General features: G+C 49.8%; 1 protein-coding gene across 1 annotated transcript in view; it reads left to right on the forward strand.

The window, feature by feature from the left end:
* Pcp4 (Purkinje cell protein 4) overlaps nt 1–16,243 on the forward strand; it is a 53,151-nt gene extending 36,908 nt beyond the window's left edge. The window contains exon 3 of the mRNA XM_013027373.1: nt 15,850–16,243. Within this exon, the coding sequence (XP_012882827.1) occupies nt 15,850–15,977 (128 nt within the window). The 3' untranslated portion in view covers nt 15,978–16,243. The remainder of the gene's footprint in view (nt 1–15,849) is intronic.
* Nucleotides 16,244–17,546: the final 1,303 nt, after the last annotated feature.

A 17,546-nucleotide genomic window follows, 5' to 3' on the forward strand; every position in this document is an offset into this window, starting at 1 on the left:
GTCAGTGTGAGTGCTCCAGGCTGTGCTCTGCAGGGGAGGTGTGTTCTCAGACGTCAGTGTGAGCTGTCCTCCCCCCTCAGCTATCACTGGTCACAAAGGGAGATGGAGGAAGCCTAGTAGTGCACAAATCAGCAAGGCAGCTGAACACGACGCCGCGGTGGGTCCTGGGACAGTGAGGAATGAGCAGAGGTGCAGAGCAGGGCACTCTGGTCCGGTCTGTGAGGAGCGTCAGAACAGGAGGGCATGGCGAGCATGTCCAGACTCCCGGCTTGGGGGTCCCAGGACCTCAGAAGGGGTGTGTGTCCTGAGCGGGCTCTAAGGCAGGAAGCCACTCCCCTGTCTTCTGGACCAAACTGCGCTCCTGGGGCTGCAGGGGGCTGGCTGGGCTCCTCTCTAGGCCTGTGATGACTGGGCAGTCCCGGCCCGGACACCAGGGAAGCGGTGGAACCACGGGGCTCCAGGTGGCGAGCGCAGCGGCCCACCCCTGCCTGAGGTGTCCAGGCCTTCTCAGAGCGCCCTCACCAGGTTCAGAGACCAGAGTCAGTCTACATCCTTCTGGAAAGGAAAAGGCAGCTGTTCTAGTGTCATTCAGGTCTCTTCTGAATGCCCGATCTTTGGAAGTTGAATTCGATATTTAAATCCAACAATAAGATCAGCTGCTTAAAAAATATGAGTAGCCTCCATCTCCTTCCTTTCATTAAACGCATCTCCTTTTAATGTCATCTCTCCCCTTTGCCACATAACCGAGAGGCTGTCCTTTCCTGAATCACAGAGGAAAAGAAACGAGGATTAGGCCCTCCTTTATCGTAACTCGTGCTCTGCCAGTTTAAGAAGGGAGAAGGACCAAGCTGTGGGGTACTGATTTTAAACGGCAATCATTTAGCTGAGTAGGGTGACGTGCACTTGTAATTCCAGTTCTCCAAGAGGCAGAGGTGGGAAGATCACCAGTTAAGGAGGGAGGACTCTGGCACAAATATGAGAGACCGAATCTGAAGAATAACTAAAGCCAAAAGGGCTGGAGGCATGGTTCAAGAGGTAGAACACCTTCCTAGCAAGCACCAGGCCCCGAGTTCAAACTGCAGAACTGAAAACCAATGAAATCCAGCCATTGATGAACTTCAGTTTTCTGCCGTTACTTTGCAGGTATGAAGGTATGTGCTGGTCTGGAAAGGGCAGCTTGTGCTGCTGGTTCCTTAGGGATCTTTCCACATGTGAATTTCTTGTAAATAATCTCTTAGGTTTAGTATCCTCTTCCACTCGTGGTGTGGATTCAGCGTTGCTGGGCTTTTCATTGTGTTTTCCTTCATTCCAACTATGAATAAGAAATTAATTATTTGCATGTCATTGCATTGAGTTTAGTAAGATTTTTAAGAATTTTATTTTTCTTGGAAACCATCTTCCTGCTATCAGATGCTTCCGTGTGTGTGTGTGTGTGTGTGTGTGTGTGTGTGTGTGTGTGTGCTGGTACTAGAGCTTGAACTCAGGGCCTCTCTCTCTGATGCTTGATATTTTTCCACTCAAGGCTGGTACTCCACCCCTTGAGCCACATTGCTACTTCTGTCTTTTTGCTGATTAGGTAGAAATAAGAGTCTTATGAACTTTTCTGCTCTGGCTAGTTTTGAACCTTAATCTTCAGACCTCAGCCTCTCAAACAGCAAGGATTACAGGCGTGAGCCACAAGCACTCTGATTTCTTTGGGTTATGGATAGTCTTTCATACCCTCCACTTCTCCCCTTTACTCTGAGTACAGAGCAGCGATTGGCTGACCTACCTATGGACTGAATGGACTTAGAGGATTGTGGGGAGAATGGGAACTCAAAGATGGGCCCCCTGAGTGCCTGGGAAGCACTCCTGCCAGGAATTTGTGTTTGTGCTAAAATGGAAGCTTGCTGCTATTTTAGTGCTAGGCGACTTCATGGCTTCTTCAATATTTCTCAGCACTTTCGTCTCGCTACCGACCCAGACCCTAAAGATGACTGTAAAGTGTCCCCTGCTCTAGCATTCATTGAGAACACTGTCTTCTCAGGTCTCCTGGGGATTCTTCCATGGCTGGACGCTGATGCGTGCTGGGAGCCATCGATTCTCGGTTATTTTTCTTATTATCTTTAAGTAGTTGTCCAGAGGAGGCGCCCTCTAGCAAAGCAGTTGGAGAACACAGGGCATCTTCCTCAGTGCCACTCCTTCCAACAGTCCCCCCAGTCCTTCCCCTCCCCACCTTCTCCCACCACCCGGTGGCAGCACTGTGTCCCAGTGAGCTCACTCCCCACCGCTCCGAACCCAAAGTGCCGCACTGCCATTAAATCTGTGCTCCTGGTCTCCTTCCTCTCTTAGAGTTCGGACTTGGCTGTTCCGGTGCACACATAAACCTTTATCCGAATTGATATGCAGTGGCCAAAGTGAAATTACCCACCAGCGCATAAAACACAAAAGGGTCTTTACAGTGCGCTTTGCAAATCAGCCCCAGGCAACCGAAAATAGCCCAGGAAGTTGCTTCTTCAGCTGATCATACTCTTGCTGGTTCTGGAAAGTTCTCAAAGGGGTCTGTGGACCGCGCGGAGATCAGTCATGGTTTTGCAGGTGCTTCAAAGAGAAGAAGAGAAACTCTAAGACTTGGGCTGGCTTTATTGGCCATGATACCTCCTCTAGAACCTTCCCCTGAGCATGGAGTCCTAAGTCTGTTTGTCCCTGAGGCCTGGCGAGGCACCTGTGTCTCCCTCTGGTCCTGCTCCTGAGGGGATGGGGTTCGGGGAGGCCCTCTCTGGGCCTTCCGCACTGGCTCCCGGGCCCCTGTGGGGATCCCCCCGCCGCTCCTCTCCAGAGGTGCCCCCTCTCCTCCATCCCTGGCTCGTTTCCCTGGGGCACTCAGCGACGGTTCATTCTGTGTATTTATTCTTGTGCACAGCAAGAGGATGTTGGTGAGGACTGCAGAGGAGAAATCCGAAGCTTTCCTTCGGAGGAGGCAGCGAGGGAAAGCAAGCGCGATGGGTGGAGCGTGAACGCAGTTGTGGCCCGGTGTGCGTGCACGATAGCATGCCCTGTCTTGGAAATGACGATTTCAGCAAAGCAGGCGGAAATGGGAAAATTCAGTCTTCTATCTGGGGGGAAAGAGCCTGCATTTCCAACTGACTGGCTGCCGACAGACGCGGGGCGTCTTTTCCTGCCTCTTACCTTTATGTCCCTTACTCCTGGCAAGGAGGCCGCTGGGGCCCTACGGGCCGTGGGTGCACACAGGTCCACAGCAGAGCTCCACCCCACACCCCGGGGCAGGGCGGGGGGGCGCTCCTAAAATTCAGGCCACTGCGATGGTAAGGCCAGACCCTTCCGATTTTACTTATTTATTTATTTGCTATTTTACTTATTTATTTTACTTAAGTAGTCATGCCAAGGGATGTCAATTCAACATGCCAGCTTGTGAGCACACTGCACCTTGTCCATGTTACCCCCTCCATCCTCCTCCCCCTCTCTCCCAACACGACCCAGCCCCTCTCGGTACCGGGTCCCTTTCCACATAGACACAGTGAACATGACGACTGCATCCACCGCCCTTCCTCTAGTCATCTGTCTACCTCCTTCCCTGTCCTCCCCCCTCCTGACCACACCTGTCCCAGCTTCCTTGTCTGGGTTTGTGAAACTGTGAGTTAGTTGTAAGTTCACTGGGATCTTCCCCCTGCTTATACCATACTTTAATTAATACCTCTGTGTTTATATCTATATCACTATATCTCTATGCATATGACCCTGTATATGAGGTTACATATGGTTATAATTTAGGTTTAATTTCCACATATGAGAGAAAACATGCATCCTTTGTTTCTCTGAGCCAGACTTGCTTCATCTAAACTAGTTTTTCAATGTCCTTGAAAGTGACATATCACCCCAATGGATGAGTAAAATTCCACATTATAAATTTCCAAATTATTATAAATTCCAAATTATAAAATTCCATTATATATATATATATATACACACACACACACACACATTTTCTTGACCCATACATCCATTGAAGGTCCTCTGGGTGGTTGTACCTGTGGGTTCAGGAGATGCTTACCTGGCTATGAACCTAACTGGAACCTCTGAGCTTACCAGGTTCACTTCCCCAGCCCTATGACAATGGCAGGCTAAGGTTCAGCTACTTTTTGAAAAATTCTCACTTGCCTTTTAAATTTTTTTTCTGAATCCAGCCTACTGATGCCGTAACTTATGGTCATCCATGTAGAAATGGAGTGTAACTTTGAAACGAGGACTCAGATTCTTTGTAAGAACAGAAGATAAGGTCTTAGAAGACATGGGGAGGCACAGTCAGCCTTATTCTTTTCACACATCTGAAAACGAACCATACTATTAAATCTTGCCAGTTCCCTATCTGTTGGGTCACCCTGGCCATTTGCAGCAGGAGACATAGAATTCTCTGTAGCCACTTTCTTCAGTTCAGCTGCAAATAACTGTAGTAAGAGGTCAGGTGTGTGAGCTCCTGGGAGACGCTTCTATTCCACCAGACGTTGGTGGGTCTTGGATGCTTCTCTCTGGATTCGGTCTAAATTGGTGCCCTCTTCCCTCTGGCCCTAGTTTCTATGAATGCTTCTTTGAGCTCCACAGCCCCAAATAGAGATTTAATCATTGCATAAAAATTTTGATCTAGACATAAAAGCTGCTTCTGCTTGTGTTGATCATTAGACTGCTCCAGGATGATGTTTGAATGTTGGTTCTTTGAGAAATTATGGGACTTACAAAATTATTGTAAAACTATATAGTTTTGGGTAGTTCCTAGCCTTGCAAATGTAGGGAATTTTGGAGAGAAAGAGAAAAAAATACTCTGCTTCTCTTTTGTCCATAAGAACTCTTTGGAGGGGCAGGTATGATAGAACCCATGTGCGTCAGGTGACTCGGCACAGGAATGCATCAGATCCCGTGGGGTGGGCTGGGCTCCCGGGCCATGAAGTCATCACTGATGAGATCTGCCACACCCCAGCGAAGCCCTCGCTGCATCTCTTACTGGAACGGGCTATTAGAACATGACCATGTGTTGATTAAGGCGAGATCCTGAGTTCTACTCCTAGTGAATCTTTCTGAGGCCAGGGCATTAACGTATGGTCCAGCCACCTACTTTCCAAAAGCACCTGACTACATTTCTTCTTGGGTATTGGGCCATTCTCATTGTATTACATCTGAGGCCATCTTCCTGGTAGATAGAAGAGGGTTCAATCTCCAGGTGACCCATCAATAATTGATTTCCAGTCAATTGGCAGGTGATCAGCTGTGGGCTCTTCAGGTAGAGCCATTTTAATCTGAGCAGGTTGTGGTGATGTGGCCAGTCTTCAGACTTAGGAAGAGCTGGGTCTAGGTGGGCCATAGCTGGAGATCAGGAACAGGAAGAGCTGTGCACAGGAACTTGTGTGGTGTGTGACAGGCCAGCTCACCTTTCAGATGGGCATGTACATGTATGAGCATGAGCACACAGGGACGTAAACGCAGTCACTGTTCTCTGGCATTCTTACATGGACATGCTATCACACTCAGGGTTTGCAGAACAGAAGTTTATGCAGTGGTGTTGATTTCTGTCTGGTTTTCTCAAGACACACATGAAAAACTGCAGAATGAAACAAAGCTCAGGACATAGCTGAATGGGCAGTTAGGGCTGGCAGCTAGCTTGGGGTGAAGTTTAAGCACCAAGTATTGCATCCACCAGCTTGGCTGCACTGGATGTGGTTGAGCTCGAGGCTCTGCTTCACAGATCCCCCTTTCAAGAATCCAATCAGAGTCTCCCACCAGGGTTAGATTCCACACACTACAGAACAACCAATTTTCCTTTAGGATAGATTGCATAGTCATCCTTGGACACGGGAGAAAGGAACAGCTGTCTGCCCAGATTAGAGGCACAGAGCTGAGGGCCCAATGCGGAAGGCACCCTCAGAGACAGCATGATTGGCTGCTTGGCTGACAGCAAGGCTGTGGAGGGCAGGCAATGCCACCCCGGTATCATGAGGGACAAAGCCAGACTCGTGCAGTGCCGAGGAGCTGAGAGCAAGGTGCAGAGTCCTGGCATGGAAACAGAGCTGGTATAGGGGAGATCATTTTTCTGTCCATCCTAATGTTTGCTTTTCACTGTCATGAAACTTCCAGGAATCATCTTAACCTAGCAGTGATTGGGCTGTGCTGGCTTTTCTCTTTCTCCTCCTCCTGCTTCTGTGGAAGGAGGGCCTTCCATTGGCTCCATGCCTCCATTTTGTTTCTTCTTGCATTTCAGATTCTTCGTTTCTTCTTTCATGTCAGATTGGCTGTGGGTATGAGATGGGGAGACAGACACACTGAGTAAACTTAGGCCTCGTTTGTCTATTAATTGGACTAAGTAATATTCATGTCAGATTACTTTAAATTACTCCGCCATTTTGATTGCATGTGACTTTTCTCTCTACTGAAAAGCTGAAGAACGTTCTCAACTCTGTAGTGCTGAAAAGCATTCTGGTTTTATCCTGCGAAGTGGGGGTTTGGAAGTTTAGAAGCTACAAGCCTAAGGGAGTTATGGAAGATGGCCAGGCTCTCAGACACTCAGTGGATGCTGGAAAGCCAGATGGAGCAAAGAAAGGAATGAACCCTGGTCACACAAATGCTCTGGAAGGAGCTTCAGCACCAGCCATGACACCTACCTTGTCAGCCAGCCAAAGATCAGTTACAGGACGAAGGAAAAGAGGTAACTTTTTTATAGTCATGGCAGTGGTCACTTCCACCAGCAAGAAACCTGCAGACTTGTCTAGATAGTCATGTGTGCAACCTCAAATTGGGGCTTGTATAACTATGAAGGGGAGGTAAAGAAAGAGCAAGAGCAAGAACACATTTATGCACGGTGTCTCTCTGCTGGTGATTTTCTTGGGCATGGAGTCCCTGGCTGGCTTGCACGGAAGCTTGTCTACTATGAGATGACTCTCCATTCTCTGCTTCCTGATCGACTGTAGCTTCCTTTGGTTAGGAGGAGAGGAGGCTGGACGTCACCCTTCTGTGCTCTGCTGTTAGGGCATCTTTGGACAGGTCCCAGGCACAGAGCAGAAGGGCTCTCTTTACTCTCTTTGCTTCAGTGTATTCTTTACAGGCTCCACAAGCTTGTCTCTGCACATGAAGACATCTCACAATACGATCTCTTAAGGTACAGCTCCACGCTTTACATAATATCCTCTCCTCCTCAGCCCTTGTGGACCAGGTATGGCTGTAGAAGAGCCAGGTGAACACGTCAAAAACCACGCTTGCATGATTCAGTAGAAAGCATTTTATTTCAGGGCCTTTAGTCCTCCAGGAGACTGGGAGGCCAGCGAAGCTGGGGCCTGGGCAGGGAAGGTGCGTGAGCAAGACGCTGGGACCGTACTAAGGTGGCATGGCCGCTGCACATGCAGTGTGGAGTGAGTGGCGGCCTGCTGCTGTCCCCTCCTGTCCCCTCCCTGGCTAGGGATAGGATCTTCAACTTGGGGGCACCCTCTTTCCTCCCCTTCCCCTCCCAGGCTCACTCCTTGCCTTCCCAGGTACTGCAGTACCCAGCCTGGAAAACCCTGGGTGAATTTCCTCTGGGGTTCATCCTCCGTGTTGGAGGTAGAGGGGGAAGCGCCGGCAGTGGGGGAGCCTGGGTCCCGGGTAAGGACCTAGACACATTCTCTCCTTGTTTGTGCAAGGACTGCAGGGAAACTCAGCCCTAGATTCCCATCCAACCCCACTTCCAACACAGGGAAGGCTTTGAAGCCCCGGATGGTGAAGAGTTGGTGGGTTTCAACTGGAACCCAGCTGCTCCAGTCCAGCCGTTTCTTGTCAGACTCCACCTCATGTTTTGTTTTCTTTTTCGCTCAACAAAGTAGACATGTCAGTGAATAGGAGGAGCCGAAGGGTCTTTTCCAAAATCTCCAGCCTTACAACATGACTGTATTTAGAGATGGAGGTTTGTAAAGAGCAAGGTAAACTGAGGTCCTGTCCTGGGGCCCTTGTAGATGGGGACATGGTGCAATGACCCCCCCCCGCAGGATGCCAGGGGATGCAGCTCTGCCCACATCTCCAGCGTGGGTCCTGGGGCTGCCGCTCCGGAGACCACCCGGTTCTGTGGCTGATGCTTGCCCCGCCCCCAGGGTGTACTGTTTGGGAACAAGCAAGCCAGCACAGCTAGCGGAGAATTCTGCCAATAGAAAAAAAAATTGTTTTTTGAATGATCTTTCTTCCGAGGCGTAATGAGTTTCGGGGGAAGATTTGATGGCCGCAGGGCCTCTCTTCTTTTCCATCGGTTCCTACCAACGTGTTGGCTTTTGATTATCTGAGCGCATGGTCAGGCAGCCGCTTCAGATAAGCCAGCTGCAGCTCCTGGGAGCCGAGTCCTGGATAATTGGAAAGAGAGTCAGAGAAGCCAGGAGTAAACGCTTCTTAAAGCTGACCAAATTAGGTTTCACAACAACCCCAACCCGGGCTGCACTGTTGAGGACCGGGGCTGCAGACGGCCTCCACGTTAAGACACAGACAAATGGCTCTGGGTTGGAAACAGCTCTGAGGACCCTAGAAAGACGCTAGCCTGATAAACAGAGGAAACGGGAGCTGGGTTTTATTTGATTTGGAGATATAAGGGAGGCAGAGAGGTCCTTGCCCATTGCTGCTTACGCCTGACTTTGCTCGTTCATCTCTGCCTCTTGGCAGAGACCTGGAAAATTGCGATTCTCCATCCCTGCAGTTCCCCGTTCGGTGAACGCTGAGGGAGGCAGCCACGGGAGCAAGCGGTGGTCTGGGCTCAGAACTGCCTCTCTGGGCAGCCCCGGATGCATCCTGCACTACCAGCAATGCCTGGCTGAAGGGCACTGTGACCATCTTGCTGGCCTTCTTTCCAGCTTTTGAAAGAATGAGTTGTCTACGTTCATAAAAACATGATGCTCTGTGCCAGCACTTCAATGTATTGTGTATAATTTTTTGATAGTGTTACTTATTTTTTAATATAATTTTATTGTTACAACGAAGGTGCTGTACAAAGGGTTTGCCATTTCATAAGTCCAGTGATTTCTTTTTTTGGACAATGTCACCCCTTTCTTTGTCTCCCCCCCCCCCGCCCTATTCTCCCTCACCCTTGTCCACAAGTTCCACTGGTCATTTTGCACATAGTGTCTACTGAATACCACGGCTGCATTTGTTCTCCCTCCCTCCCTCCTTTCCTCCCTCTCTCCCTCCTTCCTTCCCTCTCTTTCTGTGCTCCCTAAGTTTTTCTTTTAATTTTGATTTTTCTCAAAAGGGATTGACCTTTTCCCCACTATTGGGTGCTTTGTCCTCTAGGTACATCTTGATCCAATTTATGGGATAAAATTCCATTCCTCACCTGCTTTTCTTACCTGTCTCTTTGGCTTTCACTGCTCCAAGAGCAAGGGTTGGCTGCTTAGAAAGGAACCCACACTGGGTCCCCAGGACTAATAGGTAGCCTGGGGATGAAAGCCGCTCTGCCCCCAGCTAAGAGGACCCCCAGGGCTCCACGTGGATCCCTTTAATTATATCAAGAGCAACACAAGTGACAGATGTTAATTCTTTCCAAGTTAATATTACACTCTGAAAGAAGTAGGGCATCCCAGAACCCTGGCACTCAGGTACCCCATTTGCAAGGCATACTTAAGTTAAATGACTATTATTTCTTTATAGTGTGCTAAAATTTTGGTCCTTTTATAGTACGCTATGTGCTGTGACTTCTAATGAAGGAAAACTCCCACTCAGGACTATTATAGCCGATTTACTGCTTAGGCACAAATTTCTGATCTACAGGCCTAGGCCTTAGGAGGTAATTTGTTTCTATCAAATAAATCTTCAACTATGGAGAGCTATGAATACAAAAATGAAAGCCTTTTGCCCACCCCCCTGTGTGTGTGTGTGTGTGTGTGTGTGTGTGTGTGTGTGTGTGTGTGTATGTATTACAACTAAATGCTGTTGTGTTCATGACTTATTGCTGGTACCAAGAAGCAATATTCTTGTAGCATCTCACACACACAAAAATCTCAATATATTTAAGAGTTTCCCTTCCCAAGCTACTATTTTGTTTTGTTTTGTTTCTTTTTGGAACTAGGGATTAAATCCAGGGCTTTGGCATACTCTACCCCCTGAGCTACCCACACTAGTATAAGTTTGAATTATGCTTCATTTCAAACTCTATCCAATCTTGAACGATTCCAAGATCTGTGAATAGTTCTGTCATGCACCAGATAACTTGGAATGTCTGTTAATTTCTTTTTTCTTTTTTTCTTTTTATTGTGAAAATACCATACAGAGGGGTTACAATTACATGAGCAAGGTAATGAGTACATTTCTTATCAAGCATTGTTGCCTCCTCCTTTGTTCCCCTTCCCATCCCTTCCCATCTGCACCCCCCGCCCCCGCCGGCCAAAGTTGTAAAATTCATTTTTCGACATAACAGCTTGTACATCTCATAGTTGCAATGGGTCCACCTGTATCCCTATTTAAACGGTTTGTTTTTGCCCTTCCCCTTCACAAATTATATGTCTGTTAATTTCTGAGGAGTTAATATGAAATACTTGAAATATGCACGGAATGAATAAGAGTCTTTCAAAAAGTGTTATGTTTAGATCATGACTATCCCTGTGGCCTCCCGTCCCCATGGGAGGAGGTGAGGGCAGATTTTGACCTTTGACCTTGAACTGAGCTTGTGTACCTCTTACCTTGGCTCCAGCCCAGGCTGTTGGGTTGTCACTGGGACAATCTTTACTCAGCATTCTGCTTTGGTTTTAGAGACTGAAATTCTATGTCATTTAAATACAGTTACCTATTTCTTTCATTTTCCTCTGGAAAGCAGGGACAGGTTTCTCTGCCACCCCCTGGCCCCAGAATAGTGATGGGTCAAACTAGAGCTACATGCTAAGAGACGAATTCTCTATTAATTCCAATGGGCCACCTGCAAACAACTGGATTTGCCTGGTGATTGATGGCATTCTGTCAGTATAGATGTGAGCCATTAAGGAAAGACACAATTTCTCCAAAAACTATTCGAATTGGTCCATGCAGAGGCCCGTCATCTTGGCTTACATCTAAAGAGTAGAAAGTAGTGCAGCAGCGGAGCTCACACACAGGATTTGGAGCAAGAGCTGGATTCAGAGTCAGCCCAGGCCATCAGTTACCAGGTGAGAAACGCCATGGTCTCTGAGTCTCTGTAAAGCGGGACCATGAATGTTTTCTGCAGAAATGAGTGCAGAAATCAAACAAAGCAAAGACTGTAACGCTACTTGAAAATCCATACAGCCCCCAAGTTAGGTTAGCTGCTGTTGGGGGCAGATTTGTGTCTCTCCATTCCCCAATTTGTGTTCTGCATCTTGAACTTCCTGTGGTCAGAATGTGATTATGTTTGAAGATGGTGTCTTTCAAGATGAATGTTCAGTGAAGCCATCGGGGTAGATTCTACTCCCACAGGGCTGGTTTCTTATGAGGAAGGAGCTCTGGGCTTGCAGAGAGACAGTGGGGATGCACACCTCTACAGACGAGGGGGCCTTGGCCGTCTACAGATCCGGGACAGGGAGAGGCCCAGGGAGAAATGCTCACATCCTAATCTAGACTTCTATCCCTCAAGCTGGAGAGATCTGTGATAGTTTGTCACGGCAGCCTAAGAACACTAGTACTGGCTATTCAGCAACTGTTGGATTGTGTGCTGATTTGCTCCAACATTGGACTCTATGCTTGTTGGAACAGAAAAATGCACACAGAGGTTAGCCTGTCCAATCATTTCCCCATGGATTTCTATAACCCTATCAGAGATTCAGAATGCTCCTGTGGGATTGTCTTCAATTGGTAGTAATTCCTCACTTTTGTATCATGTTCTCTAATTGAAATTTGCCCACCCAGTCTGTAAGCACATGAGGGAGGGCCTATTTTATGCTCAATTACAAAAGCCTCTTATTACAATTAGGTCTTGAAGAAGGGCTACCTGAACAGTATCCTATGACAGAATTAAAGGCAGTAGCAGAAGCTACTTCCTGTCTCGGTTGCTGCAGAGAAATGATGGTAATTCAGGAAAGTAGAACAAGAAGTCTCTGTGATAGAGTGATGTCGAAACCTGAATGGGATCGCGTTGTTTCCAGTTGGCCATCATGGCCAAGCGGAATCACATCATGGCCTCCCCTCCCCACCCCCATGTCTTTCCCTGGTGATCCAGGGCCACAGGTGGAGCTGTGTGTCTGGTTCACATTGATTCAAAGAAAAGACCAAACTGTTTGGGGTCCATTCTGCATGCCTTGTGTTGTTGTTGTTGTGTGTGTGTGTGTGTGTGTGTGTCTGTCTGTCTGTGTGTCTGTGTGTGTGAGAGAGAGACAGAGGCAGAGACTGAAAAAGATATTGAGACAGAGGCAAAGAGAGAAATACAACATATATACAGTTGATGACATGCAAACATACATGCATAATATAATCTCACAGAGATAAGACCCATGCAGGTAATGCAGTGGTTAATTGTCCAGGGTGGTAGTTTTGACTTCCACTTCTGGGAGAGTACATGGGAACTCTCCAGGGCTTGAAAGGGACCCCAGCCTACCAGGCACCTGTGATGTTGGGGCACATAGCAGCTGATATTTTCCCAGAATGAATGATCAGGAAGTTGGGTTTTCTCTCATCCATCAACGGAACTGTTATGTTCTGCATTAAGTCCACTTATTGTTCTGAACGTCCTCTGTGGTCAGCTTCAGAATTCCAGAGTGTCCATACAGGAAAGCAAAGGACAGGATTTCAGAACTCTGGGCAGACTCAAAGTAACAATGGTGTGGAACGGCACTGGAGGATTTGGTAACACACTGCTCACTCACTCAGAGTGACAAAGAGTGGCCGCCAGGGATGAGGTTGCCGTGGAAATCCCTCAATTCAGGCAGCAGCATCCTAAATACCAACGCCAGGCACAAGCCTTCGGACATCTGCGTGAGAGATAAATAGCGATGGAGGGAAAAGGCTATGGCCGGTGGCCGATCTCTGTCTCTGGTTTAGATGTACTTCTTTCTCCCGCTCAGAGCAGTTTGCAAAGGCCTCTGTTGGTTCCAGGCCCTCCTCGATGTGCACTGGAGAGAAGAAGGGAGACCTGAGGCAGTGCTCAGGCCTCCGGTCGCCTGACCTGTGAGCTGTGGGTGGATCTGGTGGTCACAGGTGACCACTCTCGAATGGGCTCTAGGTATGGGCTCCATGGCGGAGTCACTGGCATCAAGCCAGGCTCGGGCACCCCTGTGCAAGCCGACTGGGAAGTGGCCGTGATGTGGAGCAGCCATGACAGGAGTTGGCTGAGTTGGGAAGTGCACCGCCCTCTCCAAATCAGGGCCCAAGTGACCAGCGGGCCCCAAGTAGGTGTGGGGACCCTGAAGCCAGGAGTTGCTTTCCTGCTCCTGGCAGGACAGGGCATCCGTTTGCTCCAAGGAGTCCCCAGATTCACGGGTGTGTGGGGCCGCTCAGGATCCCCTGCCATCCCCAGACCTTCTCTGTCTCCCCTGAGGACCTGAGCCGTGGGCGATGTGAAGATGCCTCTGCTGGGCGTCTGCTCCTGCATCCCTCCACCGCCTGCTCTGTTCAGAGTTCCCCCTTTGAACAGTCCTGTTTCCCGATGCCCCACTGCCCCTTCCTTCCTCCATGAGCTGGGTTCCTCTGGCTGGCTTCCCAGTGGCCCGACCTTCCCCCCCAGCCCCTCCCTCATAATCCTGACCAGACTCGCAGAGGCAGCTCGGGGTTTAGTCTTCCAGCTAGAGTGTGCACCCGACACAGTGCCATGTCACGATTCCTCTGTGGGCAGGGGTTACTCACGGAGCACCTACTTCATGTCAGAGCCTGTGGAAGAAGCGAGGACGAGTCCTACCCTCCCTCAGAGACTCACACTTAGGTGGTGGGGGGGGGAGGAAGACCCAAGGTGGAGGCCTGGGATGAGGGCTGCCCCCTGACCAGAATGTGCACCGATTCCACACCGTGGCTCCCTTTATCCTGCCAGCCGACACGCTAGGGTCTCTCTCTGAGAACCGGCAGCACACGCTGCCCGGGAGCCCCAGCTCTGTCTTGGAATAAGGTGGGGAAGGAGGGTCTCCATCAAATCAGCCGGTGTCCTGATCCTTTATCTCCATCCATGGGGACGTTTGGGGAGAAGCTTGGCAGGTCTCGGGGAGGCTCTGGAGATGGGAGACCTGCCTGCGGTCCTCTCCCACACTGCCTCCTCCTTCCCTTCACCCCTGCTGATGTGCCAGCCCTGCCCAGCCCTGCCCTTCCTGTCTTCCGGGACCCCACAGTGGTGTGGCTCTGTGCCCTGGCACCTGGAGACATTCTACTGAGCGGGCCTTGCCTGCTGCTCGCCTGCCCGCAGCCTTCCTCCGTGCTGCCGCAGACCGCCCCGGAGGAGTGCAACAACTCCTCGAATATTTGTGATTGCTTTAAAGAAAAAATAGAAGCATCATGGTCCTTTTCTCAAACAAAGGAAGGATCAATAAATCACTCTTGGCTGAAGGTATTAGTTTAAGATATAATTGCAAAATTGATTTTTATGACCTGCCCTTACTCCATCATGTTAGCCCTAAATATACATAATTTTCTGCATCTTCATTTGTCATTTGTCACAGAAAAAAATTATTGTTTTCCCCCCCTCCCCTAGGCTCCATGATTGTAAAACAGAGAAGATGAATCAGGCCCTTCAAAATCTCAGGGATGGGAACGATGGCTCCCAGCTCCCCCTGGATTCCATGAACCCCCTTCTTTGTCAGAACCGCAGCCTGTGCATGGTTCTCCCAGGAGAAGGGAGGAGGGGAGGCTTTGGGACTGAAAATCTCCCATGAACAATGCTGATTTCTGGCCCTCCAGACCCACAGGTGTATTGGGTACTGAACATTTACTGCTGTCCACGTGGAGCTGGGACCTCTGTGTCTCACGTTCTTACCTTCCCACACTCAGTCGACATTTCTAAACCTTGTACCCGAGCCTCAGACAACTCCAACTCAGTGAGATGACCCTACTCCTGCAGAGAAGCTGCATGTGACCGGCTCCTGGTGTCATGGGAAAGCACTGCTGGGTCCCAGGGTCATCAGGGCTCTTCTGGGTGACCACGGGCAGCCCCACAAGCTACCCGGACACTCATGATCCCTGCTCATAGGGCACCGGCCGCAAGTCTGAAGGAGAGGAAAAGGAGCTTTGATGTGGGTCACAAACCCACTGTCTTAACAGTTCTCTTTCTCCATGGAAGTGTGGCTGCAGGGCTTGGGGCAGAACTGGAGAGTCTTTAGGTAAACTGAGGATTACCTGCCTAAGGGTAGGTAATGCCATGCAAGAAAAAACCATCAAATTTTCCTATACATCTACCTGTTATCTCCCCCCCCCATCCATCCATCTTCTATCTATCTGTCATCTATCTCTGTTTTCCTGTCTTATTTATTTAGCAAGCTAATCACTACGACCCCTTGCAGATGTGTGATTTGTGAAACTTCAGACCCACCACGAAGGTCAAATTGTGTCAAGGCCCCGGAATGCCATAAGCAAATCTCATTGTCTGGGAAGTACACACAGGGACACCAAATGCCATTGGGCCAACTCTGAGCTCTTCTAAATACTATGCTAATGCGTCTATGCCCGTAGCCGTGTTGAAGTTGTGCCCGTGTGAGATGCCTCGAGAAGGAGGTGTGCAGCTTGAATATTTTAAAACTGTTTGGAAAGTGTGGCTGTGAGGAACAGAAAATGGAGTACAAGAATATACAAGTGTCCGGGTCGCCCCTTTGACAGAGGGTGTAGGCTGCCCTTGGTTCAGAGAGCAAGATGGTGGACCATCTCTAGCTTTACTATCCCAGGTTTTGGGGTGCCTTTTCTATTTGGAAGTCTGTGATTGGCTTGTTTGTGTTTATCTTGTTACAGATGGGCAGAAGAAAGTTCAGGAAGAATTTGACATCGACATGGATGCACCTGAGACAGAGCGTGCGGCTGTGGCCATTCAGTCCCAGTTCAGAAAGTTCCAGAAGAAAAAGGCTGGATCGCAGTCTTAGCAAGGGAGCCCCTTCCTGCTCTGCCTGAAGACACCACATTCAACCATCCTCTGTCAAGAAATGAAAAGAGTACCACCCTCGAGAGAAGTCATCCACACACAACACACTCACTCCCTGCAAACCCACAATGCATGTGCAGAAACCCACCCTCTTGCCACCCGGTGGGCAGATGTAGACAATGGAATTGTGAGTAGCTTAATCTCCATGTGTAGCTCCATTATCATTCTGCCTGTTAACTACTTTCCTGGATGTTGTAATTAAAAGGAGTGAAGATGAGCGAGTTGTGTGCCTTCCTCTCTTCCGTCACGGTAACCTAGGCAGTTCCCAGGGGTCACACAGAACAGGAAGGCAGGTGGCTCTTCTCTTCCTGTTTTACGAGCTGGAGATGCACCTCGGTGTCTTCCTTCTGTTAGGCGCTTGTGCACGGGGGCAGTGAGCTCCGTTCTCAGACACACCTGTCTCCTCTGCGGTGTACTGGCCTCCTTAGGGTGGGAGTCGCAGCCCTGTGTCTGGAGGAGTTACGATTCGCCCGGGAGCACGGGGATGGGGCAGGTCACTCAGAAGGCCTCAGTGGGTACAATCCAGGCCTTCAGAGCAATGCCCCACAGCCTGGCATGCCCTTCTGCCATGCAGGTGTGGTTCTCCACCCCGTGTGGCTCCAGGGACAGGTGCCTTCTCAGGCTTCTCTACGCACCGCCCTGGGGCTTGCCACTCGCTAGGGTTCCTCTTCATCACCTGTAATCTGGAGTTGCTGTCTGGCTTCTTTCCCCCTCCATCTCTTCTTGCGGCTGTTGTCCTGCAACTCTGACCAATACATTGCTTTGAATTGTCCAACGTGCTTCCGCGGGCAGTGGAGAGAGGCCCATTGTGTGGATAAGATTGCTCCATCCTGCCAAACACCAGTGCGTTGGGTGTGTTCTTTCCCTGGGTGGCAGATAGCAGGAGTCCTCGGCCCCCAGGTGACTGCTGTGGTATGAGCTTTGCCGTGTGTGTGTGTGTGTGTGTGTTTGCACGTGGGAACCCTGTGTGCAGGCTGTGGGGCACGGGGCGTGGCAGCAGAGAGAGCTGGGAAGCTGTCTGCGTAACAGCTTGGGGTGGGGTGGCACAGTTTCTTTCACAGGGCCCTTCGATGCACTCAGGCCTGAAGACCTTTCCCACATGGCTGGGCAGGATGGGGGCAATGCCGGTTGATTTCAACCAGTAGAGCACCGTAGAGGATTAGTCTGCACTAACAATCAGTGAGGGCCAGGCAGGGGTCATGACTCAGTGGTCCTCACAGGGGAGAGGACCGGAGGCTGAGGGGCCCCCAGAGGAAAGGAGAAGCGTATGGATGCCGCAGAAATCGTGAGCTTGAGATGGGGTCTGTGGGGTTCCCTAACGTGAGCTCAGAACCCAGCCAAGGCTTCTGCCACTGACATGACTTCCCGAAGCACCTCTCTACTCTCTTTTCCTCTGAAGAGTCATCTGAGGGGTGCAGGGGTGTTTCCTGTCACTGCCAGCCACTGCGGGGCATGCTGACCCGGGCAGCTCTGGAGGTTAGCTGGGGCCTGTCTAGGCACTGACCACAGA

The sequence above is a fragment of the Dipodomys ordii genome, unplaced genomic scaffold (assembly GCF_000151885.1).
Source record: "Dipodomys ordii isolate 6190 unplaced genomic scaffold, Dord_2.0 Scaffold103, whole genome shotgun sequence".
Classification (NCBI taxonomy): domain Eukaryota; kingdom Metazoa; phylum Chordata; class Mammalia; order Rodentia; family Heteromyidae; genus Dipodomys; species Dipodomys ordii.